This window comes from Marasmius oreades, chromosome 7 (assembly GCF_018924745.1).
Source record: "Marasmius oreades isolate 03SP1 chromosome 7, whole genome shotgun sequence".
NCBI lineage: Eukaryota > Fungi > Basidiomycota > Agaricomycetes > Agaricales > Marasmiaceae > Marasmius > Marasmius oreades.
In genome coordinates this window covers 2662603-2687424 of record NC_057329.1, presented here as the reverse complement: position 1 = coordinate 2687424, position 24822 = coordinate 2662603, and the positions used below count along the sequence as shown (strand labels likewise).

The 24822-nt window shown below is 47.1% G+C and overlaps 7 protein-coding genes across 10 annotated transcripts; 2 read left to right on the top strand and 5 right to left on the bottom strand.

Annotated features, from left to right (window-relative positions):
- The first annotated feature begins 16 nt into the window (after positions 1–16).
- Positions 17–2895, top strand: E1B28_011607 (uncharacterized protein). Of its 2 annotated transcripts, XM_043156667.1 has the most exons (8): positions 17–285; positions 340–541; positions 616–1379; positions 1441–1483; positions 1545–1724; positions 1786–2064; positions 2128–2349; positions 2400–2895. In XM_043156667.1, the coding sequence occupies exons 2-8, from the start codon at positions 491–493 to the stop codon at positions 2793–2795; spliced, it is 1935 nt and encodes a 644-aa protein (XP_043006455.1). In that variant the 5' UTR covers positions 17–285; positions 340–490; the 3' UTR covers positions 2796–2895. The 2 variants fall into 2 exon arrangements, with proteins under 2 accessions (XP_043006455.1, XP_043006454.1); XM_043156666.1 differs by having other exon boundaries at positions 340–1379.
- Positions 2896–3466: 571 nt separating this feature from the next.
- E1B28_011606 (uncharacterized protein) lies at positions 3467–5861 on the bottom strand. Its single transcript, XM_043156665.1, has 6 exons — positions 5596–5861; positions 5366–5538; positions 4886–5306; positions 4135–4827; positions 3741–4068; positions 3467–3683 (listed from the first exon to the last, which is right to left on the bottom strand). Exons 2-6 carry the CDS (start codon positions 5471–5473, stop codon positions 3653–3655), a joined length of 1581 nt encoding a protein of 526 aa, XP_043006453.1. The 5' UTR covers positions 5474–5538; positions 5596–5861; the 3' UTR covers positions 3467–3652.
- An 830-nt stretch (positions 5862–6691) lies between these two features.
- Positions 6692–9806, bottom strand: TUBB2 (Tubulin beta-2 chain). Its single transcript, XM_043156664.1, has 25 exons — positions 9694–9806; positions 9631–9639; positions 9505–9573; positions 9415–9450; positions 9259–9357; positions 9119–9206; positions 9046–9057; positions 8964–8989; positions 8788–8907; positions 8668–8739; positions 8528–8604; positions 8413–8473; positions 8295–8356; positions 8196–8238; positions 8048–8136; positions 7944–7991; positions 7825–7876; positions 7754–7759; positions 7648–7694; positions 7511–7571; positions 7384–7446; positions 7287–7324; positions 7161–7226; positions 7079–7094; positions 6692–7026 (listed from the first exon to the last, which is right to left on the bottom strand). Exons 1-25 carry the CDS (start codon positions 9721–9723, stop codon positions 6931–6933), a joined length of 1386 nt encoding a protein of 461 aa, XP_043006452.1. The 5' UTR covers positions 9724–9806; the 3' UTR covers positions 6692–6930.
- Positions 9807–10726: 920 nt separating this feature from the next.
- On the bottom strand, positions 10727–12938 carry E1B28_011604 (uncharacterized protein). 2 transcript variants are annotated; one of them, XM_043156663.1, is made up of 7 exons: positions 12186–12938; positions 12082–12124; positions 11841–12020; positions 11509–11787; positions 11223–11444; positions 10924–11164; positions 10727–10864 (listed from the first exon to the last, which is right to left on the bottom strand). In XM_043156663.1, the coding sequence occupies exons 1-7, from the start codon at positions 12656–12658 to the stop codon at positions 10791–10793; spliced, it is 1512 nt and encodes a 503-aa protein (XP_043006451.1). In that variant the 5' UTR covers positions 12659–12938; the 3' UTR covers positions 10727–10790. The 2 variants fall into 2 exon arrangements, with proteins under 2 accessions (XP_043006451.1, XP_043006450.1); XM_043156662.1 differs by having other exon boundaries at positions 10727–11164.
- Positions 12939–14281: 1343 nt separating this feature from the next.
- E1B28_011603 (uncharacterized protein) lies at positions 14282–16578 on the top strand. Its single transcript, XM_043160789.1, has 10 exons — positions 14282–15036; positions 15096–15198; positions 15249–15306; positions 15372–15592; positions 15653–15665; positions 15721–15814; positions 15875–15914; positions 15971–16013; positions 16071–16148; positions 16212–16578. The coding sequence occupies exons 1-10, from the start codon at positions 14790–14792 to the stop codon at positions 16377–16379; spliced, it is 1065 nt and encodes a 354-aa protein (XP_043006449.1). The 5' UTR covers positions 14282–14789; the 3' UTR covers positions 16380–16578.
- Positions 16579–19689: 3111 nt separating this feature from the next.
- E1B28_011602 (uncharacterized protein) lies at positions 19690–21218 on the bottom strand (the record flags this gene model as incomplete). Its single annotated transcript, XM_043156661.1, has 9 exons — positions 19690–19790; positions 19843–20086; positions 20155–20172; positions 20234–20340; positions 20401–20534; positions 20595–20642; positions 20697–20833; positions 20886–21024; positions 21082–21218. 9 exons carry the CDS (start codon positions 21216–21218, stop codon positions 19690–19692), a joined length of 1065 nt encoding a protein of 354 aa, XP_043006448.1.
- A 569-nt stretch (positions 21219–21787) lies between these two features.
- E1B28_011601 (uncharacterized protein) lies at positions 21788–24720 on the bottom strand. 2 transcript variants are annotated; one of them, XM_043156659.1, is made up of 14 exons: positions 24681–24720; positions 24401–24620; positions 24047–24330; positions 23866–23998; positions 23792–23810; positions 23296–23736; positions 23117–23239; positions 22919–23057; positions 22810–22860; positions 22698–22762; positions 22624–22640; positions 22439–22567; positions 22245–22388; positions 21788–22197 (listed from the first exon to the last, which is right to left on the bottom strand). In XM_043156659.1, the coding sequence occupies exons 3-14, from the start codon at positions 24228–24230 to the stop codon at positions 22113–22115; spliced, it is 1530 nt and encodes a 509-aa protein (XP_043006446.1). In that variant the 5' UTR covers positions 24231–24330; positions 24401–24620; positions 24681–24720; the 3' UTR covers positions 21788–22112. The 2 variants fall into 2 exon arrangements, with proteins under 2 accessions (XP_043006446.1, XP_043006447.1); XM_043156660.1 differs by having other exon boundaries at positions 22439–22640; positions 24401–24720.
- Between the last annotated feature and the right edge of the window lie 102 nt (positions 24721–24822).

The window sequence follows — 24822 nt, the reverse complement described above, 5'->3', positions numbered from 1 at the left end:
TGCACTCAAGGTGATCATCCGACCGGCAAATTAGTCTCTCGCCAGCACTACCACCTAGAGTCCAACCGACTTCGATCTTTCAATTTCAAGTTTCGCGACGTGTTTCCAAGTCCTCGAAGTTACCCATTCAACCAGATGGATGGCCAACTGATATCGATATAACACATCTTTTCTTCAAAGATTCGATACGTATAGCAGCGCGAACTGGAAAGAGTTCGAGGGAACGGCGGTGTTGACAGGAAAAAGTTGTTTTTGGCGATATAAGGCATTAGAGAGAAAGATCATGTACGTATTGTTGGCCCCGACAATCTGTTCGACTTCGCTAACATGGATTCTCAGGTCAACCAAGCGTGTGCCAAAGGCATCAACGCCACCGCTATCAACGAAGACATTGAGATTGCCAGAAGTAGAGAGGATGTACGGTTATACCTCTTCCCCGATGGCCACAGGTTTTTGGAAGAAGCGTTGAAAGTCCGGTTTTCTACTTCTTATGCCGTCACAACCATTTCCCACCACCCAGTGCCGCCATTTTGGTATGGCCGTGAGTGTTGTTGTTACTCGGTTCTAAGCAACCGAGGCATGTTCAAAACACCACCCAAAACACATTGTCTCCAGTACTCCAGGAACCTCTTGACCTCATACTCATGGCATGCCATCACCGAATATGTGACGAAGGAGACGCGCGACTGCGCCCAGTGGGTCGGCGAAGGGCGGTTTGTTCCGAATCAGTCAGTGTTGAGCAAGGTTTGGCGTCTGCGATCGACCTCTCCTCGCGCAAACAACGTGCTAGATCCATCTCAAGCTCGAGGCAAAATATCAACACTGGGACCATCCCAGTACTTTACAGGACTCACTCTGAAGGACCCAACTTCTCCCGAGTCCCAACCTCACAAACCACTAACGACGTTGGAAGCTAACGAATTGCAGGACTACATTTTCAGTCGATCACCCGAGAATAAATCCATCTGGACGCGCAAATGCTATGGGCTCGAGTCCTTCGAGTCCACGGCGTCGGAAATTCTCGATGGAATCTCCTTCGTGACTGCCACAATAGCCATCAAGCCCGCTTATGACCAAGCGATGCTTGAGCCTTCCATGAAGAAAGCATGGATCGCTTTGCGTCATTCTCTACCAGCTATTGCCCTCAAATCGTCTAGACTGCCTGCTCCGGATAATCACTTTACCCTCACGTATCATGTGCCCAAGGATTTCAAACAGGTTCAGACTTGGGTTGACGAAACGCTCTTTTTCACCAACGAGGTGAAGGGTGTATATGAAATGCATAAGCAACTGAAGGATGAGCAGTGGTGGAGACCAGCGAACGGTCATTGGGTCGGAGAGTTGCATGTTTCTCCTATAGAAGATGGTTGGCAGTGTAGGTGAGCTGCTATAGTGAACTTGGCTCACCGTGGTACTTGAATGCTCGCAAAAATCTTGCAGTATTGTCTTTAATCACAACAGTATCGATGGCAGAAGTGTTTTTGTAAGCCTATTTTCGTCGTCTACGTTACCACTGCAGGACGCTTCTCTAACTCAGCACTCAGGTCGTTCTCAATGAACTTCTAGCCAAGCTCGTTCCGATCCTCGACGGCTCTGCTAAACCAGTTTCAGAACTTCGTTGGGGCGAAGAGACGAAACGCTTACCTCCGGCAGCTATTGCTATCCTTGCAAAGGAAAACATTTACCCAAAGAAGGACCAAGCGGTTCTCCCTTTGTCGCAGAGGGTGAGCAATTTCAATTTCACCTCGTAGGACATGTACATGTCATTCTCAACCTACTCAAAAGTCAGTGTGGACCTGGCCGCCTGCCAAATCATCGTCATCAACAGCACGCGATGTATCTGCTCTCGTCACACTTCCTGTGGAGACCACCTCAAAGCTACATGCCATCAGCAAGCTGCATGGACGGACCATCACCCCAGTCATCAATGCCCTCTCTATTCTCGCTCATACTGAGGTTTCCTTGGCCACGGCTGCCAAAGCTGGACCTGAACGGTTTGAGATTGTATCCCGGAGCTACAAAGAATCGGAGGTGTACGAGGTTGCGTTTACTTTAGCGAACTATGTAGGTCAATCGCTGGTCAGCTGATCGGTTCATGCTAAAGCAATGATGTTCCCCCTGGGCTAGAGACACAAATTTCCTGAACCGTACAACAGTTTAACCAGCGAGACTTCTAGTCCGTTCGTGGCCGTCGGTGCAATGCCCCTTTTCGTTCCAATGGACGTGGTCCGCGAATTCTTCAGGATCGATGACTCTACATCATCTGCTTCTGTGAGCTCTACCAACCTTTTGGATGCATTCTGGGACGGGCTGGTGGATGCTGCTGCTAACAGTTGGAACGACTACGATGTGTGTATCGATTATGGATATAGCGGTGGACGGTACTCAATGATGTCTAGATGTCACTCCACGAGTATGCAACTCATGAAGAGGAATCACATGAGGCGATACACAATTTCGACCACGAGGTCTTCCATATTCCCGCGCTCGCCATGTCTTCCGTTGGAGACATGGGACGGCTGAATCTTTTCAATGCTTATTTGCCATCGCAACGAAATGAAACCCTGACGGTCGTCGATATGGTGGTCGGGCAGAGGATGCGGGTGCCGGCGGTTTTGAACATATGCTGGCAATATGCTGGCAAGTTACAATGTCATTGGGCCACAGGAGGGGAGTGGATGACAGAGGAGGAGTTGCAGCAGGTTGTGGATTCGTTTATGAGGTGGATCAAGATTCTTGTTGTTTCGGTCGACTTGGAAACTCGAGCTAAGAAGCAGACAGGTGCCAAGTTTTAAGATGTAAGAATACAAGTATGAAGTTCATTGTAGCCGTCGTAACTCATTCGAGCTGCCAAGTCAGTAGACGTGCTAACGTCGTCAGCGTCGAGCTTAGCTCTTTATTTGATCAATCGTCGTGATATTTGCCGCAGATTCCTTCCAGAGTCGACCGACACGAATTAATAAGTTCAACCTCAAAGGAAAAAGGAAAAAAATAATCTTGTCGACTTCAAATTCAGCAACGTGGGGCGACGTCAGAGGGTTTTACAGAAGATTTTCTATTTACATGAGATCAGGTGGATGCTTACACGCCTTGTACAGTATATATGTGAAAGCAACGACTCGAAATCGTTGAAGTTAATCGGTGGTATTGTTTTTGCGATCCGGGCGGCCCGCCAACGTGGCTGGTTTGCTTTGACCATCGCCTTCCTTCCGAAGGACGATTTCATTTCAGACAGGGTGACCTATCGGAAGTTAGTGTAATTCTAGCTCGGTGAAAAGGGGCAAACACTAACTTTGAACTTGGTATTCCGAACGGATGTCTTCTTTCACAGGTATATTCTTAGTCTGCTCCTTTTCGAGGAATTCTCGTTGTCGACAGAGTCCCAACCGTGACTTCTAGTACCTCAAGAGATACCAGAGTCGGAACTTAAGTACCTCTGATCCTCATCAAAGGGGGGGGGAAAGCTGGAGGACGGCTGACCGAGCATAGAAGAGTTTGGGAGTACCTCATCATGAATATTGTAATAAGAATAAGAATACCGTTATATTACTGGTGTGTCAATAGCACCCGAGGCCCCCCTAATTGTTTTGTTCCAACTTTCCGAGATACCAAACAGTAAAAATCCAAAATGTTGCATCACCATTCATCCCATTCATAACTCGTCACTCTGTCCGGCGGTAATTCTGTTGGGGGCAAAAGGTGTAAGGGCAATTGGAATAAAACGAAAAGGTGTATCTTACAAGCCATCTTGTTCTTCCTGGACTGCTGCGCTCGTCTCAAAACCGTTATAGCCTGCTTTCGGTAACTTATAGCCACCCCTCCACAGCTTGTTGAGCATTCCTGACGGATCATACTTCTTTTGCACCGTGCGCATCTTATCCAGATCGTCTTTTGTGACCGAACGAGTGTATATGAGCTGCTCCTCATTGGCGTAATTCAAATATACGAAGTCGTTCAATAGGCCACGCTTTCGAGCTTCGGTTTCACCCCACTTGCCGAGGGAGTCGGTTGCTTTCCTCATGACGGATTCATCAGCAGGATCCGTCCAAGTGACAAGAATAAGGTTAACTATCGATCCATAATCGCTTAGTACGGGGAAGACACAGTTAATACGGAGGATGATAAGTTACTCACTGACAAGATCATCGTTCGACTGATTCAATGTGTTGAAGATCGGGGTGCCAGCTGTTTTTGCGATGTAACTCTTCTGGAGGGATTGGAAGCTCATGAACCAACTAAGTCCGTCCCGGTTGTTCAATGGCTTGAAGATTTGATCGCCTTTCGCATACAGATCTTTGAAGAACTGTTGATCGATCTTGGTCGTGAAAGTAAACCAATGTGCCCGGGCCGTGGCTGCGAGTGCACCTGCGATAACTTGGTCTATGACGTCATGAGTAGTGCCCACGAGCTCCGCATGAACAGAGGGTGCGACAGACGTGCCAGGAGGCTGAGGTATCCCATCGAGATTGGCCTGAACCGTCGAGAGAGAACCTACACCGCCGCTTTGAGCAAAAGCGACTGATTTGAAGTTTTTAGTATTCTTGGTATCGTGTCCGTATGTCTGGAAATCCGAAAGAAGTTCCGATACGCTTTGGTTGGTGATGGGGTATGCGCTAACAGCACCCCATATCACAGCCGATGGGGAAGTGGTCATGTCGTACCGCGTGACGATACCATAGTTCGTGCTGCCGAGTTTCAGTGCCCAGAATAAATCCGCATTCTTGGTCTTGCTCGCGGTGGTTATGGATCCGTCCGCGAGGACGATTTCGTAGTTGAAGACGTTGTCTGCGGCAAAACCTTTGGTAACAGATGCGAATGCTATACCACCTTGGATCCGAGTTAGAACACAAGTCAATCGGCCAAGTTTGGAACATCAAAAGCTTACCTCCCAAAAGGAAGCCACCGACACCCACGGAGTTGATTCTGGCACCAGTGGTAGTTACATTGAATGGGGCCATGGCAGCGTAGACAGTTGTCCACTGTGATCCGGGTCCCAACTTGACCGTCTGGTCCTTGACAGAGATGTCAATCTGGTTCAAAGCCCTCATATCAATAACAAATCCACCGTCGATGTTGGAGGACCCTTTCCACGACATATGTCCACCGGACGCGACCGCAAATACACATTGATGGGTTTTCGCAATCTTTAGCACAAGGGAAACGTCCTGAGCAGAGTTCGGCTTGACTGTGCAATTCGGAAACAGTTCCTGTTGCTGGAGGGAGTAATACGTCTGGTGACGTGTTATATATTCGGGAGTACCGCGTGCAAAGACCAAGGATGGCAGCGCAGCGCGGAGAGCATCGCACTTTGGGAGATATGGTAAGGGATCTGATCGTGTACAGTCAAAAAAGTGTAAACCCTCACGCAAGCACTCCCTAAGTTCGAATCGATTGCCTGAGTTTCAGGCTCTTGACCCAATACTCCAAGATAGACTGAAGATGCCAGTAAAAATAAAAGTGTGTGAGACACCATAGTGGAGGGAGTCGAAACCGACAGAGTAGCACACCAACTTGTTAACCGGGAGCTACCCTTAAGTACTGGAGAACCCGTAATGAATGGGACATCGCCGGTAAATTAGCGCGACCGGGACCCACGAATAGATCTGTCGATATGGCGGCAGAAGCAACCCTACATAGGGCCACATGGAATCCTCAATCGTACATTTCAACCTCCGCCACTTTTCGATCGGTCCCCCGGCCTACAGTTGCAAGCCCTTGAAACTTGAAGCAGCAACCGCCGTTGCGTCCATTGCTTCATGTCGGGAGTGAGGAGCTAGAGAGGGCTAGGTTAGACCGTGAGGCGACAGAAATGGAAAGATGTCGTTGCTTAGCAATATCCGAACTCGTAACTCGGAGCTCGGAGGTCGAGGCTATCTCGGTCCCGATCAATCGGCTGGTAAGCGAAACCCACATTCGGACGAGTGCCGTGGTGCCGGTTCTATGCCGAATATGTCCACTCTGCGGGTGTCCAGACGTAGTCCGACCGCGGATCACCAGGTTACCTCCTACGACGGTTCCTGTAACAACTTGAAACGTCTCCCACATAGTCCTGACAGTGGGAGCCTGCACAATACATTTGTGCGACGATAGGAATTTAAGTGGACTTCGGCCAGACGACCCCTGGCAATCGGGCGAGCTGCCTGCCGCGTCTGCATTCAATCGGGTCCGGATCAGTTCCTCTCGGCCATTGCCAGGGACATGAATTGACTTGAATTGACTTATGGCAAGGCACAACCATATCAGATCTTCATGTATTATTGGACAGAACTTACAAGCGTGAAAGTGTGGCTCAAAGGAACGCTAACCTGGTTTTTCTCCGGGGTTCAGTGCCTGTGTCTGATCTGAAACGAGGGTGGTATTTGTAGCTACTCTATTCATGCCTCTAGACGTGCTGTAGAAATATCAGACATGATACGTTCCTATATCACCTGGATCGCTTCCGAACCCCCGCGATTTGATTCCCTAACGTACTTATATGATCAAATTCAAATCTAGTCCGTCCGAGAGACATACTTGAGAAAATCATACAAGTTACAAATCGTAATTCCATTATATCCTCGCTGTGCACCATCTAGCTATAGTTTACAATACATACCATTCAATTAGAAACATGAAACCCAACATGTTTACAGCCAGGTTACAGTATGCGCTGGCACCAACGATGATCTACGACGGCATCGTACATGTGGCGGGTGAATTGAAAGGAACTAGCCCCTCCTGAGTCAACTAAATACCATATAGGAATTAAAATATACGTTGGAACGATGTTCATATTTTAGCGCATACGTCATTAGTTTTTTTTGGGCAGACATGCGTCACTCCATCAAGTCTGGAGTGTTTGGGAGTGAAGTAATAGTGCGACTAACGGTTCACACTACAGTATTACAGCTGTCAGCAGCTACATCTGTGCGGCCCGGTCAATAATGTCGGTTATATCAGTTGTTGTTCCTCTTCGAAAGCTTGCCCCTCCTCCTCTTGCTCCTCCTGCTCCTCCTCATAATCCACGTCCGCGGAGGCTTCTTGATACTAAGAAGAAGTTTAGTAAAGACAGTTGATGGAGGAGTCGAGATGAACAAACCTGTTGATACTCCGCACTTTTCGAAGAAGAAAAAAGCTCGCAGTGAGCGAAAAAAACACGTATAGAATGGAACCGGACTCACATGAGATCTTTTGTGTTACTCTCAGCTTCGGAGAATTCCATCACGTCCATACCCTCTTCAGTGTACCTAATCGGTGGGGCCGAGACATCAGACCGCAGGCTTCGTATGGAGCAATGACCCACTAACCAGTGCAAAAATGCACGACGCTTGAACATCGCCGAGAACTACGTAGAGGAACAAAAGAGAATGAGACCAAGAACCGGGGGTTATGTAAGTTTCGTACCCCTTCCAATGACCTCTGGAAGACTTCTTGTATGGAAGTTGAATTGGCTAAGGCGATTGCAGCCTGATGGAACAATTGAGTGAATAACTGCTCTTAATGAGCACTGACAATAGGTCATCCAACACACCTGTTTCTGGCCGACAGGAGGAACGGAAACGAGAGAAACAGAGATGTTATCGGGTATCCACCTGATTCAGCGCAAAGAGTAGAGGAAAGACAAACATCAGTCACTTTGGCGGAACTTGAGATGTAAATCAGACGCACTCAACAAAATTATGTGAGTTCCGCTTTTGTAAATCATGCACAGCGTACTATGGGTTTTGGTCATGAACAACATGAAAACCGTCGTGTGCCAAACAATGCGACTTACTTCAGCCTGAGGAACGAGAAGGATCGTAGGTCAGTCACAACTTGTAGAACCATAGAGCATGAAGGACAAACCTCTCGCGATGCGATCTTCCCTCGGAAGATGGCAGTAGCTGTTAGGTAACGACTGTAAAACAAAGTGGTGCAGTTGATAATACACGTTTACGGGGTATCAGAGAACTGGATCAACGAACCCGAATCTAGGATCACAAGCTACCAGAAGATTTTTGCGGTCAAACAGTCTAGGGGTCAAAAGAATCAATCGTGCAGAAGAAATGGCAAGGGGAATGGTACGTACGCGGCAGTCAACTCGGGAATGGACGTTCCTTGCCATGCTTGAGTCCTGGCGTCGTGAAAAGGCGCATAACTCGGCATCAAGAAATGTAACTGCAGAGTCCAACAATGAGTTTCATGAGTCATACTTAACAATGTAAAACGAAATATACCCGAGGGAAAGGAATCAAATTAGTACAGAATTTGCGTAGATCTCTAAGAACGAAGACCCATTTAATGTTGTAGAATGAAATGCCGTTGATACCACTCACCCGTTGAGTTGTCCGGGGAAGCGAAGACTGGTGCTAACACCGCACATGACCTTGGAGATAAGCTGCATCGGGGAGCTTATTGGACGTACGAAACTGAAAGGACGAGAGTTCCACGAACACCATTAAGATCAGAAAAGCCAGGCTGCTTAATCTTGAGCATTCCGGTTGTTATGTTGTACCTATATGGAACAACGTTCAGTGTTACTGAACCAGAGATAGGAACAACAACACACAAAGCTTCATTATCTATGCAAACAGTGAGGTCACAGGAATCAAGGAGCTGGTGGATTGAGAGCATCGCGTTGTAGGGCTAGTAGAAAGTTGAGGGGCGTGAGGGATTAACTCAGGGCCCAGATTCGATGGACGATGATACCTCAACAACCGTTTCAGATACCTTGGGCGACGGAAGAACGGAGAAAGTGGCGAGCATCCGATCCGGATACTCCTGTGGTGCTGTCAAAATGGAGAATGGATGTGGATTCGTGAGACACACCTCGCGTAATTTTGAGAGCATGAGACTTCCTAAACCTGAACCGGTCCCTCCACCTAAAGAGTGTATAACTTGGAATCCCTGCAGGGTATCGGCATTCTCTGTTTGTAGTCTAGTTGCGTCCTGAAAAGAGGAAATAAATTGAACAAGAGGGGTAGCACGACATGGTGTGGGCATACCATTAATGCGTCCACTAACTCGGCACCTTACACGAATTCTCGTCAAATTATGCGAACCATACGCGACAACATCTTGACTCACCCTCTGTGTAGACTAGAGAGATGTCAGTGAGGAAGAGTAGGCAGAGAGTAGAGAACATCATCATTCGACGTACATCCTTTAGCCCAGTTATTACCGGCACCCGAATTTCCTGTCACGTATGTATCGGGTCGAAAGAGTTTACCGAGAGGTCCACTTTTTAACTGACACAGCGTAAGACTATAAATTCAAGTGCAAAACACGCTCGATACCCACTCTATTGCACACGCCGGCCTCTAGATCGACTTGGATACTTCTGGGAACATACTTGGACTGGCTATTGGTGTGCGCAACCTCGGTGAAGTAGACGTCGAGCTGTTATGATAGTTGGCCATCTTGAGATGCACAAGACCTTCAGCAGCTCTCACATACCCGCGCAGTTTGTAAGGGGTTCGTTCCGACGTATGCCTAGAACACATTGATTAGAATTTTCAAGCAATGGTGAGAACAATCCAAACTCACCCCAGACTGATCAAGCCCATGCTCTAACAAAAGGGCATTCCAAAATGATTCTCCTACTTGATTTCCAGCCTTTGAACGTTCTTTTATCAATGGATCTGCATAAACGAACAGCAGGCTCCGTCATACCTGACCAACCTATACATGAAAAGTTCAGGAAGTTGACCTCGACTCGGAAACCAATCCACCTACTTGAAGATTAATAATTTCACGGCCAGGCATTGGGAGTACAGGTTATAGGAATGAAAGGGTGAATGAGCGGCGTCGTTCGACGACGTGTTGGGTTCGGCATTTTTGAGGTTAAGAAATACGCGTTCTCACAATTCTCACGAGTCATCTTACATCCGCCGCCGGTTCCATCGAGTCGCCACCGAGGTCATGATGTAATGAAAGAATGAGTACTCGAGTTTTAAAGCTCAATTGAAAGCAAATTGAAAGAACATCTGTGAAAATAGGGAACGACCAACTGCCACTTGAGTGGTACTCGAGTTCGTGAGAATGATATCTTGCAAACCTATTCGAAGCGCATTCAATCGAATTTCATCTAACAACTAGGGGAGGAGAGGACAACAGGCCGTTCACTCACTTGTGAAAAAATTGGCTGCTTGAAACAGAAAGTTAGCAGTTCTGGTCGAAGAAAATATCCCTTCATCCGGTGCCGCCTCTCGTTCAATCGATCCTGGTGCCCTGTTCAAGAAATGAGCGCTTGAGCGCCTAAAACCTGGAATGTCCAATATCAAACCTCTCAGCCTGTATCCATCAATACGTCGGTGCTGGAAGATCAGTATCAGATAGAAATGCGTGGTGAACCGTGTTGGTGTCCTTTGAAGCCATATCACCTCCAAAATTCGAGCTACCGCTCGCATCGGCTTCAACTCCCATCTTATGTCTCCTCTTGAGGCCACTTCTTCCGCCGTGAACTTGCCAACGGTCCTACCGGAGAAGAATTTGTCGGAAATTCCGTATCGAATATCGGCGTTGCTCAATTTTATTTTCGCGATACGATGATGAACCTTTCAGTAAAAACGAAGTAGACTGTAGACCTGAGTGACCAATGTTTTTGCACCACTATGTTCAATCATCTCTCCGTCGTAGAATGCTTCGATAAGGCATACTTATTCAACTCAACGATGCTAAAGATCTCTGAACGAGATCTCGAGATCCAGAGTTCACCATTGACATCGACGCTCTCGAACAGCGGCGTCCATGATGGCTCAATTATGTTGGACATTGCATGGAGGTGTTTGAACTAGATGTGTTCCGATTACATCTTAGAATGCAGTACCTGCCTATTCCCTCGAGCGGGAGCTTCGACCGAAACAACAACCATCTTGATCGACCTCATAAACGAATCCGCAACCTGCTGCAACTCCTCCTCAGTCATCCATTCCCCTCCTGCGACCCAATGACAATTCAACTTGCCAGCATATTGCCAACATATGTTCATAACCGTCGGCACCCGCATCCTCTGTCCGCCCACCATATCGACGACCGTCAGGGTTTTATTTTGTTGCGATGGCAAGTAAGCATTGAAAAGATTCAGCCGACCCAGGTCTCCAATGGAAGACATGATAAGTGAGGGGATATGGAAGACTTCGTGGTCGAAACTGTGAATCGATTCATGTAATTCCTCTTCGTGAGTTGCGTACGCTTGGAGTGACATCTAAAGCAAAAATTGAGCACTCCCCACCGCTAGACGTAGTTGCAGTCATTATACACACGTCTTGGTCCTTCAAACTCTGACTGGCAGCATCCACGAGCCCGTCCCAGAAAGCATCCGAGAGATTGGTGAAGTTCACAGAAGCGGATGGGGTAGAGTCATCAATCTTGAAGAATTTGCGGACCACGTCCATAGGGAGGAAAAGGGGCATTGCACCAACGGCCGTGAACGGGCTGGAGGTTTCGCCGGTTAAGCTGTTGTACGGTTCAGGAAAGCTGTGTCTCTGATCCAGGGAACACCACTGCGTTAGTTTCACGAACGGATTAGCTACCCGGTGATTGATTTACATAGCTTGCTAAACTAAACGCAATCTTGTACACCACCGATTCCTTGTAGCCCTGAGATAAGATGTTGAACCGTTCATGCCCAGCTTTGGCAGCCGTGGCCAAGGAAACCTCAGTATGAGCGAGAATAGAGAGAGCATTGATGACTGGGGTGATGGTCCGTCCATGCAGCTTGCTGATGGCATGTAGCTTTGATGTGGTCTCCACAGGAAGTGTGACGAGAGCAGTTAAATCGCGCGCTACTGATGACGGTGATTTGGCAGGCGGCCAGATCCACGCTGGCTGTGAGTGCAATCGTTGAGAACAACATGTACATGTCTTTAAAATTCTCTCACCATCTGCGACAAAGGGAGAAGTGGTTGGTCCCTCTTGGGGTAAATGTTTTCCTTTGCAAGGATAGCAATAGCTGCCGGAGGTAAGCATTGCGTCTCTTCGCCCCAACGAAGTTCTGAAACTGGTTTAGCAGAGCTGTCGAGGATCGGAACGAGCTTGGCCAGAAGTTCATTGAGAACAATCTGAGTGTTGAGTTAGAGCAGCGTCCTGCAATGGCAACGTAGAGGACAGAAATAGGCTTACAAAAGCACTTCTACCATCGATACTGTTGTGATTAAAGACAATACTGCAAGATTTTTGCGAGCATTCAAGTATCACGGTGAGCCAAGTTCACTGTGGCGGCTCACCTACACTGCCAACCATCTTCTATAGGAGAAACATGCAACTCTCCGACCCAATGACCGTTCGCTGGTCTCCACCACCGCTCATCCTTCAAGCTCTTGTGGAGTTCATATAGGTCCTTCACCGTATTGGTGAAGAAGAGCGTTTCGTCAACCCAAGCTTGAACCTGTTCGAAGTTCTTGGGCACATGATAGGTGAGGATAAAGTGATTATCGGGTGCAGGAAGTCTGGACGATTTGACGGCAATAGCTGGTAGAGAATGACGCAAAGCGATCCATGCCTTCTTTATGGCAGGCTCAAGTATCGCCTGGTCATAAGCTGGCTTGATGGCAACGGTGGCAGTCACGAAGGGGATTCCATCGAGATTTTCCGACGCCGTGGACACGAAGGACTCGAGCCCGTAGCATTTGCGTGCCCAGATGGATTTATTCTCGGGTGATAGACTGAAGATGTAATCCCGCAATTCGTCCGATTTCATTGCGTCCGTCGATTTTTCTTGCAGATAAATCTCGTTTGTTTTTACCGTCGACCGAGATTACCTTGAGCGCAAGGTTATTATACAGATTCCAGAGGTCTCCGGCATCACAAAAATCCGGGGATTGGGATAATGGATTATCATGACGTGCCTGTGATATCTTATCCCAGAATCAGTATCATTTCCCTGCCAGATGATGGGATACCTTATTTTGGATTATACTGGATTAAAACCACGGGGGTAAACGCTAATTACGATGGCTCCTCATCTGCTGTTATCACTTATCTGACGACCTACCATCAAATATAATGTAGATATGACATGATATGACATTATCATGTTTGCCCTACACCGGGGCAAAAAAAAATCTGTAATGCTCATTTCGGCGTAATTATTTCATATATGGTGCACTTGATGTTGCTATATCAAGGATTTCTTAATTTCTGTTTCTGATACCAATTGACGTGACTGCAAGCTATATGTAGAGTAACATATTATAATTATTATATTTTGGTTTAGTATATTTTACGGTTTTTAGAAGTTAACAGTCACATGCATGCAGTACCGAGTAAGTTAGTTCGTACTTACAAGTACTATTTTGTTGAAGGTCAAATTTAGGCCTGGTGCTAGCGATTTTGATTGCGTTACGCGCGCGCGCCGGCCATACCTACGACGTACAGGTTCATCCCCACATTCAAAATCTGAGTTTAGGACATGTAATATGCACTCATCTACTACTCTACCTGCTCTACAGGTGATGATCCTGAATATTATACAGTTCTAAGATGGTCACTGCTGATACATCTAACAAGGCCAACAAAGGCACCCCCTTGTCCTAATGTAGAAGCCCTACATTGAATGATACCCCATTAAATTTTGTGGCATGAAGGACTCCCTGTCACAACCAGCTTATTTTATTTATTACATCAGGCAAGCTATAGTCATTATGAGATAAGCAAACAAAAAAATTATTGGGGAGTTGTACGCTATGATGACGAAGTCAGAAATTCGGGAGTGAATGAACTCCACATTATTTCCTTTTGGAGATCATTCAGGGTTTGACAACTTAAAATATTCATACCGGATAGATGATGGAAAAATATATTGACTTGGTAATCTGCCCGGCAAAAGATAATGAATGATATTGGAGTATCTGGTTTCAACGTCCTGACACGTGGTGACAAACTGTGTAACAGTATATCACAATTCGCGATTTTTTGTGATGGGAGGTTGAAGGGTCGACATGGGGAAAAAAACCTGAGGGATCCTGTGACTGACAGAATTCTGCGAACATATAATATCTGGAGTTCAGATCAGGCTCCCGGACTTGTTTCGCGATGTTATGCCATCATTGAGAGGTGACTATGTAGCGACTGGCCCAAGACTGAGGATACCAGCTGATTTAATTGTCGATGGCCGAGTTGTCACTTGTGAGAGTAACCTGCCACCATCACCAATTATAGTACTGGTGGATTCTGGTGTTGTTGGCATCAGCGAGTACGTAGCGGTACTTAGTCTGTAAGATCAATTTAGATGAACTTGGGACATGAAAGTGGGAAAGCTGCAAACCTCTACTGGACTTTTTGGCAGCGCCTATATGGCTTATGTAACAGCACCAATTTTTGTCCTCCACGGTCGCACATGGGCGCAATGAAATCCCGGTTTTTGCGATACATCGACCATACCTTGCGCAAGCAGCTGACCACAGCAAGTCGTCTCGTGTTCGATGTCTCTCCCACCAAACTCAGACTTCCACGACGAACTAATTGGACACGTCGCATTTCGCTCAAGAAATCCTTCTGGATTACTCGGCTAACCCTCTTTCGCTGGGAATTGGTGGGAGATATTAGGATGGAGTTTCACCGAGGATGCATGGCTAGTTTACCTTAAGGGTCTCCAAAGTTCCCGGATCTCGCGAATTCGCAAGGACAACGATGAGTGGAAAGTTAAAAAAGAACGGCCGCCTCCTAAACTTGACCGCTGAGTTTGGGATACTCCAGAAGTTGTACCGGAAACGTCCTTAGCTCGATCACAACTATCGCGAGCACATGGCGCGCGAGGGACTCCAAGTTATCTATCGACGCACTACTTAAATCTTCTGCGAAGACTACCCCACTATCGTTTCCACACGACTATGCTATTCCCATTCCTTTCGTCTGTTGTCCTCCTATCCCATCTACATCACTATGCCTCTGCGTTGTCTTTGCCAGAAGTTGACGTGACAACCTCTGCAGGCATCAATGACAATGCCGACGCCTCAAACTGCTTTCCTGCTATCGGCTTCACGATGCCATCGAGTACACCATCGTCTCTGACCAACTGGTGGTGTCCCATGAGCTCAGAGTACGCGTTCGTCGGATTTAGCTACGAAGTGTCGCAATGTGAGTGTCGGGTCCTTTTTACATCTCGCCTATGACCGACAGTTGACATACCCAACTAGGCCAAAGTGCATCACAGTTGAAAACCGAATTCGCTAACATCAAGAACAAGTTCCACGGCCGCTATGTCCGGCTATACGGTGCATGCGACCGAGAGGGCTTTTAGTAGGTATTTTGATACTCTATTTTCTTTAGTTGACAATCTCTTCACGCAGCGACGATGTGGTGGATGCTGCATGGAACGCCGGGGTTGGGGTACATGCGCTGATCTGGGTGAGTGAAAATCGCCTTTTTTTTCTGCCATCCTCTGCACAATCTGACCGACTCCTTACCATTAGTTCGGCTTCGACGGTGGCGATATTTGGGAAACACGCCGTGACACTCTCACGCAAGCACTTCTCAACAACCCGAGGGCGAAATTTGTCACTCGCACAGTGCAATTCGGCTCAGAACCCATGTTTGATTGGGTGCTCGACCCTCCGGTTCTTGCTGATCAAGTCACGATACTAAAACAAAAACTCTCAACTCTGAATATTCCTGTTACGGTGTCAGATATGGCGTATGTCCTCTTGGTCCAATTCCGTTCATGTATATGCGTATTAATTTCGTCTGTTTTCAGGTATTCGTATCAGGTCTGTATGCTATTAACTTTCGTGCCAAAACCAAGTTTTCATGTGCTGTTTGTAGTTTCAAGAATCGAATGGTTCGGGCCAAGTGATGCAAGCGATTGATTTCATTGACGCTCATATGCTGCCTTTCTTCGCCCAAGATGCCTCAACTGGTATGCCCCGCTCGGTTTCCCACGTCCCGTTCATCATTCAAACCCCTCCGCTTGTTGCAGCTGACCAGTCGTGGCCGTTGGTACTTCGAGACCTTCAATGGTGAGTAACTCCCAATTCTGCTCCTCTGCTATCATCTTACATGATATAAATAACAGGTTCTACGATAACGGACTGGGGAAAAAGATGTATCTTAGTGAGGTTTGTCGCATTTTCGTGTCAATCTGGTTGGCAAACAAACTGAACTGTACAATGTAGAACGGCTGGCCGTCCACCACATACCCGGGAGTAGAACCAAATAGTCCTCTAGCTGTCGCCGATGTGCCTAACGAAAAGGTGTGGTTGGTCTCTACGTTTGTTCAGCTCATATTCACTCACGACTTGGGACATTCCTCCCAGGCATACTACGACCTTCTCGACAGTCAATGCGAATACTTCAAGACTGCGCCAAACGGTGGTGTCGGCTGGTTCGCACACATCTATTCTGATAATCAGGAACCTGGTTATGGAATTTATGGAAAGGATGGACAGCTGAAGTTTGCCTTCCAACCTAGAACCTCGTGTTAAGTTATTCGATTTCTTCCGACGTCGATTCCTTTTTCTTCGTGTAATGATTTTCATGTCATACTTTGGGCTATCATTATCTGTGGTTGGATCTCGTATATTTATTCGTCTGACTTGGTATCTCATATTCATGTATTTATGCAACTTGTATCGAATTGTAATCATAACTCGTCTGTTTGCAATGTGACTTGGTTATGCGCACTTGTACACCTCGTCACAAAAATATTTACAGACTCGGAATAAATGGGTTTGTAGCCTTGTCCACCTTTCTTTGGGTTTTCCGGGCGATTGAGACCAATTTGACCCCTGCTTGACCTCCCAGGTGAAGAAAGACAATAGACAGAAGTCCTATCTATTTTCCATGTTCAACAACTCGAATAACTACTTCTCGGATAATTTGAAAAGTTCAACCTAAAGGGCGGCCCGGACCGCCTGGAGACCCGATAACGACGACGCCCCACCTTTTCTCTGTCTCTCAACCTCTTATTGGGACCAAACGAGTACTTGGTTAAACTCAAATACTTTCTTTTTCACCTCATGACAGAAATTCCAGCACATCATATTGTTATAACCGTACCCGTCAACAAACGGGTATGCCTCCTGTACCCTGTCCTTACTCGTTCTACGGTAGGCTAGGGTCAGCAGCCCCACTCCCGTTGCTGTGCAGATCTCATGGCAATCAATGTCCGACGCACAGTCGCACGGAAATTGCGAGGAAATGTAGATTGGATGAACTAGACACATCAAGGGAGGAGGTACTTGAAGGACTGGTTCATTTGAGGTGCGTGTTGAGTATCCAAAATCGCGAGTTTTGGTATTGTTACTGAGGATAGATTTCAGAGGAGATTCTATAGATTGACCTTCACCCCATGTTTTGAAGTCCCAGGTGCTTGAATTTCCTTGAAAGCAAACGCAACGACAAGGCATCGAGCTCTCGAAGGCAAAACCGACAATGATGTGCGATTTGCCCCAGCTCAGTCAGAAGAGCGAGGAACATAATGCTTCATATCCGACATACCAGTGCCAGTTACTCCCACGAAAAACGAATACCTCAAATGAAGTTATTCTTCCCGTTGTCGTCCTCTACAACCCCGCCCTCACCCATCTAATGCGGACTTCCTATCGATGACAGCCGATTCAGTTACTCTGAGTACTGCTACCTCTGCCGAATTTAATTTGGTTGATTGTACCTTGCTCCCGATCCCCTGATCCTTTGAGTGTTATCAGTATCCTTCTCCCGGACCTGTCTAGCTGCGCCTGGAGTGCCCAAATCATCCAAAGGTTTCCACCCACCTGGAAATACACCTGACTTCCGCCATCGCCTCAGGACCACTAGACTGGTTCTCTTCTAGCCCCGTCCACCCACTGCGCACAGGAAACATTCTCATACACTGTAAAAAAGCGAATCACCACGCGGAGGCAAGACAGAGTGGGCAGAGTGGCATCTACTGAATGATGTCCATTCACACCGCTGTTTTCAAGTCAATGCCGCTACTGAGGGCGCACCTCGACAAGTACTTCTAGACTCTCCGCCGGTGGTAATAATTTCTATCCATCCCGGGTTTCCCTTTTAACCCACGATCCGTTGTGCTCGAGGAAGGACGTGGTCGTACCTGACTAGGCAGGATTTGAAGCGATATCAATGCGGACAGGGTGCTTCATACAATGTTCTTTGACACCCTCAATAGGTTGGTCATCCCGATATGATGCGTATTATTGGACCGGGATTGAAGTTGTAGACTGTCAGCTATCCTGTAAGTTTGATTTCTCGTCGCGATTGAGGTTGAATGATGGCCTTACCTGTCCAACTCCTAGCACGACCTTCATCGGCATTCTTCATACTAATGCGCAAAATCCGAGCAGTATCCCAGGCGGTCTGTCGCATCATGATTCGTGATACCCAGATACCTCTAGTTGGAACGTTGTCCAACTCTTCGGCCTATCGAAATTCCCGACGGTGTGAAACAAGACCATCATCAACGGGAGAAACACAGTTCAGTTGACCTTGCAGATCATGTTGAACTCGGCATGTAGGAGACCAATCCATTGGATAATTGTGAAGTACAAGAATAAAACTGACGATCTTTTTATTTTAGACTTGGAAAATGATTTCGGAATCGCTGTGGATGTGGGAGGTTCTGTCGAAATGGACGAAGAGAAGTGTGCAAAACTGACGAAGCGTTGCGATTCCGGATCCTTATCATTTTCATCGCAGTAGACAAGTTCCAGCGACTTCATGTTCTAGGGACCCCAGACACCTCCCCTTTTGTTTGTATTTTCGTCGTACACGCTGTCGAAATGGAGGAAAATTTGCAACGAAGATGATAGGCCGCCGAACATGTTGAAGACAGGACCCCCTACAATAACCTTTGTGGGCCTCTAGAGCACTCGCCTCAGTAATGTCGTTATGACCTGTACGCACCCTCACAAAAATTTGAACCCGCTGAGCGCTGAAATGGCGCCGTACTCGAGAAACACCGCATGATTGTCGATGTCGCCATCCCAAAGCGCTACGTCCAACCGTGAAGAAGAACTCACAAATATGGCATCCTCAACGAAAGATGCCCCCAACTGATCCCGAGATTTATGGTAGTAAAAATAGGGCAATTAATGTGTGAAGCCGTTAATACTGGGCAAAAAAGTAGTCGCGGTCGCGTATGTCCTGTTCTCAACCTGTTCTCTGTATGGGCATCAGTCAATGAACTGGTGTAGACCGTTCTCGATGCACCCTCGGAGTATTCCAGCCAATGGTGACTGTTTTCAAGTTGGCTGACCTGCATTTTAGACGGATTGGGATTTGTCGGTGTAAACGGTAATTTGGCAAAAATACTTCCGCACGAAAATGGTAAGCTGTCATCCTAAATTTGGGTCAGGCACACTTTGCTTCCGCCTTTCCATCCCATTCCTTCCTTTCAAAGCCGAAAGTAAAAGACCACAAGTCACCACAAGTTGGAAGGAAATTAACCTATGGTTGTAGCTCAATTCATCACTCGAGCTCTTGCGTCCGAATTCAATCTGATTTTGTCAGTGTAAATCACAACGCTCGTCAAGTCTAACCTGCAAATCGCAGAGCAGCAAATGTAGTGAGCGAGTTGAATTTTGACTGTGTTTCGAGAGTAGTGTGAGAGTGATTTGATCTACTACCACCAGTGTATTGAATTCTAACTGCCAGTACCCATAACCTTATCAGCATTTGACCCGCTTGCATTCGCGTTACGCATCCATTGTCCATCATTTCGCTGACACCCAGAAAGTAAGTATACATACATTCGATATACAAGAAGCATGACTGATCCAAACGCGGTCTATTCCATCAGCTGTCCTCACTACTGTCTGTTTGATAGGTATCAACTCTCGGGAAAAGCTCAATCAAGACTTGCTCCTTTCCCAGAGGTTGTAATTCACGGAAGTAACCTATCAAAATGGGTTTAAGTACAAGCCAGGATTCCAACAAAACGTCACATACGTGGACTTGAGTAGTACCATACCACACAACCTTGAGTAAAATTCTCCAGACCGATGTGGTACCTGCTCAGTTCGGCGTCGATCTCTGGCCCGAAAGAGGGGAGACGCTTTTTGAGATCGACGTAGTCTTGGACACGAGTACCGATCATTTCAGTGAGCATATCGACGGCCTCTTGAAGATCTAGTTGATAAGCGTGCTGGAGGATGCAGACGAAATTCTGGTAGTCCCCGTCGGCCTGCTCTTTCTGTAAAAACATAGCGGGGTTCATTAAGGAGGTGGTATTGCAATTCGAAGAGAACACACGCTACATACATTGAAGGAGCAGAGATCCTTTTTATAAGGCAAGAGTTAGTGGTGTTACTTGGAACGACTCTGGTCGGATGGTACGCACATTTGGCCAAGTCATGATATCCGAAGTCGCCTGTGACATAGCAATGAAGATAGGATCTTCAAATACATAGTCAGGGAGATCGATGTCGAGAGAGTACTCGACCATAGCTTGTACCGCCGACTGGATCTCAGCTTTGATTAGAATATAGGAAATTTAGAGCGGCGAACCTTCCACCATTGCAGCGCCAATAGTACATCTGCGCATTAAAATGAATTCTTCGACGGGCGGAAAACGATCGACATTGCGGTTCGATGCTTGCTGAACTTGAGACCCACTCCAATCCAAATAAGCCTGAACGAATCTGTGATACGTGCTGCTGAGAAACAAGTACTAAAAAAACCGATGTCGAAGGAGCGCTCACCGACGGTACGTCCCTGGTGTGCCCGTTGATCGGATGCGACGTAGAATACTGCAATACAGAGGTTTAATGTGTGGTTTGCTACGATATCGGAGCATTACTCACTCCCATAGCATTGCAGCGTAAGGATAATCCGGTTGTTGTGCGTCAGGATCATTCAGAATCCTACGAGAAGCTTCATGACCATGATTTACTTCATCCGGCTTGCACTGGAGTTCGCCCTCGTCAGAAAGGTCGTCCGTCTAAACGATAGGATCAGTAAAGAATAGTAAAAAAAATATAAAAAGCACATACAGAAAACGCCCAAAAGAAGAATGCTAGGCAAGTCTCGAGATGTGATAGCTCGGCTTCGGGGAAGCTTAGTCCCGCGAAGAGATCGAATCTCCCGTAATGAAGCCATTGTCGAGCCTTCTTTTCGTCAAAAACACGGAACCTAGAGGGACGAGTTAAGGGGGCTCGTGTGAATTTTACTAATGTCATTGACACCTACCGTTTAAACCATTGAATCGCTGCTTGTTTAGCCTGTTCTTGAGCAGCATTTCGCTTCAGTCCGAAAGCGGAGCCAGTGATATCGCAAATATTTCGCAAGACGAACGAAGGAGGGAATTCGAACGGCGGACACGCCATAGGGACGGGATGATGTCGAAGAAGGTATCAAGTGGCATTCAGCTTCTGCTGGCTTTTATGCTTGCAGTGTCTTTAAGATTGATTTTGCACGTTATCATCGGGTAGCGGGAAGATCGGATAACCTCTGAGATCTGAGTTGCCGCAGAAACGAGCGGCCAGCGAAGGTACTTCCAAGAGACTTAGTACAACGGTAAACGGGCCACATCAGGAAGGAGGTTCAAGGCTCTGATCAGAATCCTTCCATGATGGAAAGCCATGGTATGGAGTGTTTTTCACGCGAGGATAAAACACACTGCGGCCGCGGTCTGTATTCGGAAAATTTCCCACCTCCCCGATACATATTCCAAAGGTGGTCCTTTTGTACCAAAATCTGAAATTCGAGTATTTCCTTTCGTGTGCTGCTTGTTTGGGATGAGGCGTATGGGCAATGCATGATAGATAGATGGATAGATAGGAATACGTGGAGATTAGATACCCCATTGTACGCGGTATCCGCACGGCCCGGAACCTTGTCTTTATCCGGAAAACTGGTCCTAGGGACTTGGTGAGATTACGGCCTGATTAACGTCGGGCCCTTTCATATCCTACGGGGTCCTACGAAGGACGTAAATCTCATAATGATAATATCCGGATTGGCGTTAGGGTTTCCAAAACCCATTTCTATGGGCCTGCCACTGGGTCACGCCGTATTGCACAAACGGTGTTCACTGTACCGTCCATATCAATGGAGTCCAGAATTCACTATGGGCAACCGTGAATGAACTTCATATCCAAAACGTACACTAATAGAAGCAATATACAATTCATAGTCAGCGGGAGGGTTGGCAGTAACAACATAATTGGACATTCCTATTTCTCAAGCAGAAAAAGATGCAAACACAGTTCCAGATATCTTCAAACATTCTCTGTCCCGTCATGAATCAAACTTAAGGCCTTGGCTGATCTGGGTTTGATATCAAACACAAACTTATCGGGAACCCTGTAGGTCATTAGCCCTGCTGAACGAGTGGACTTAAGTTAACTGACCTAAAGATAGAATTGTTGAATTTAATTTCGGGCTCAATAACCCTACCTTGCTTCTCTACCGCTTTGTTGATATTCAGAGTAGCAAGGATGGAGACGAGGAGAAGCCAGATAGATGATTCAACGAGGTCGGCACCTGGGCAACGTCTGCAGGAGGTCATTGTCGACAGGAAGGAGAAGCTGGGGCGAAAACATACCTCCGACCGAAGCCAAACACAGAGTTTCGTGGATCGCGTTTTGCCTTCAATTCAGAGTCGACGTTTAGGAATCGCTCAGGATCGAATACATGTGGATTAGGGAACCAAGCCTCGTCATTAAGCATAGCCCTTAGTACACACCAGACCCAATGAGAAGGACACAGTTGAAGAAGGCCAAGACCAACCACATGTTAGCAACCACCTACCACGCAACATTTCAGATCCTTTAGGATGACAAATTGTATCGGTGTGAACTCACAATCGTATTTTTAGGGATGAAATATCCGTTGTAGACATCGTCCTGTGTCGTGTAATGAGGAAGATCTAAGATGCAAGTGAGAAACTGCAGCTTGACTGAGGGCCAATCGTACTCATGGGAGTGGGGGCACCCCAGCGCCACACTTCCGACAGAAGAGCTTCAACTTGAATCGGAACATAGTCAGGACACGAAAAAAGATCTTCGATAGATGGTACGCTCACCGTACGGTAGCGAATCTCTGTCGCTAAATTGTGGTAGACGATCACTGCCAACGACGCGGTCAATTTCTTCCTGAGCCTTTTTCATAATATCCGGATATTGCAACATTGCCAGGAAGAATTGACAAACGGAGGCAACGTTCTATTGCACGAGTTCAGCAGGAGAACGGAATCGACCAATATTGGAAAGAAAGTACACACTGCGTCCGAGCTAGCCGCGAACATCGAATTTGCACTCCATTTGATCTCGTCTTCGGTCCTTTCATCCAATTCTTCACTACTAAGCAATTTCGAGCAGAACGAAGGCATGATAGTCCCGTCTTCCTGTGAATCGGGACCATCAAAGGAGGTAAGCAATCGAAATAAGTAGCAGGGCTTACTGCACAAGCTTTGGCATGCTCAAACGGCGCGTCAGCGAATTCGCGCATCTTTACTTTCCAAACCGCGGCCTTCTTCTTGAAACCACCACCAGGGAACCAGCTGGGCACGTATTTGAGAGCAGGAAAGACGTCCACAGGCCAAATGCCACTCCCGTTGGCGATCTCGTTGGCGAGGATATCCAGACATTCTTCAGCCATGGCAAGAAATCTATCATCTTTGCTAACAGGACGAAAACCATAAACGACAGCGAGAGCGAGACCGCCAGCGTATTTTCGAACATGACCAAGGTATTCGGAGGGCGAATCGACGAGTGCGCGAAGAAGTGGAGCGGTTTCGTGTTCGATCATGGAGTGGTAAGTGGGGATGATTCGAGGTCCAAGCGTCTGCAGAACGTAACGTCTTTGGCGCTTGAAACCGTCGTCGTATTTTGCTAGCGCCACCTTGCGAAGATCGGTGAGACGGGAGGATAAGGCACGAAAGTACAAATGGACCTACGATTTTCTCGACACCGCACCTAACAACGAGAATCCGGTCAGAGTGAAGCGGAGATATCAATGATGTCAACACACAATTCGCCAGACATCTGCAGTGTAGGTCTGTCAGAATAAATAGCACCTCGCTTCTCCAGAAGGTCGTCGGCGGCCTGAAGACTGTTCAGGAAGACCACATTCCAATTCAGAACATGGAGGTAGCATATGTCGCCTAGATAGTTCAAAAAGCATTTCATGGACAAGAATAGCAAGACCTTACCGTATTTACGTCCCCACTCTGTCGCAGTCAACCAAGGTTCCTTGATGGTAAAGTCACGGATGTTTCCTAGAACCGGAAGAGGCTTCGGGCCAGGAGGATAGACATGTTTGGATGGTTTTCGGAACCAGAGCACGATAATCGTTGCAGTGCCGAGGAGGAGGAAGATGTCAGATACCGCTAACATGCTGGTAGCGGTAGAGAGCTGAGAGTATTGGTCTACCGGATTGGGATTCCAAAAGGCGGAAGAGAGTGACTGGGAACCACGGGAACCACCTGCATCATGTCTTCCAAGAATTCCATATCAGAATCAATCTGGCCGGGAAATTAAGTACTATGAACGTGGAAATCACTTACGCTTTCGATAGACGCTTTTTACGACCTGGAAATGGCCGAAAATGCCCCCTCTGATTTTACCCGGGTCACAAATGCAACTTTGAGCTCCCATGGTGGACCTACGCAAAAGGTCAAGGATATAAGTAGAGAAAGAATAAGGGAGGAGCTGTTCAATGGGGGACGTATGGTAGCCGACCTGGCGGAGTTTACACGATCTGACAACGGTACCGTCGGCTAAGAACTGGCCCAGATATTGAAGATTTGACCTGATTTATCCGGATGAGGTTCAGGGTATTATTACCTTGAAGTTGCAATAAATTCCCCATGGTTTGGAACCTTCAAGGCGATTTGATAAATTACCGAGGGGCCAGCGGTGTGACATGTACTGTACATGTAGCATTTAGTCACATCTAATCACATGCTCTGCCGCTGCAAATGGTCAC